This window comes from Geospiza fortis, unplaced genomic scaffold, assembly GCF_000277835.1.
Source record: "Geospiza fortis unplaced genomic scaffold, GeoFor_1.0 scaffold172, whole genome shotgun sequence".
Taxonomy (NCBI): Eukaryota; Metazoa; Chordata; class Aves; order Passeriformes; family Thraupidae; genus Geospiza; species Geospiza fortis.
Genome location: NW_005054309.1, coordinates 10,641,912 through 10,642,162, shown reverse-complemented (window position 1 = coordinate 10,642,162; position 251 = coordinate 10,641,912). Strand labels below are relative to the sequence as shown.

General features: G+C 62.9%; 1 protein-coding gene across 1 annotated transcript in view; it reads right to left on the bottom strand.

The window, feature by feature from the left end:
* LOC102032099 (ovocalyxin-32-like) overlaps nucleotides 1-251 on the bottom strand; it is a gene marked incomplete at its 5' end in the record, with an annotated part of 7,141 nt that extends 6,890 nt beyond the window's left edge. The window contains one exon of the mRNA XM_005419165.1: nucleotides 183-251. Coding sequence (XP_005419222.1) covers nucleotides 183-251 — 69 coding nt within the window. The remainder of the gene's footprint in view (nucleotides 1-182) is intronic.

Sequence of the window (251 nt, the reverse complement as noted above, 5' to 3'; positions counted from 1 at the left end):
GCCCTGCGGGGAGCCGGCTATCCCCGAGGATGGGGCAGCGGCTCCAGAGGGACGCGGGAAGGCGCCCAGTGCCCTGCGTGGGAACGCGCTAATCTCAGTTACATACACCAGTACTAACGTAATAATTAGTGTTAATTACACTTTCCCAGCTCCCCTTTACACCCCGCCGGCTCCCCGCTTACCTTCAGCGTAGCCTTGCGGACCTGCCCGAGCACCCGGAGCCCGCCGAGGGATCCCGCCTTGAAGTTGCG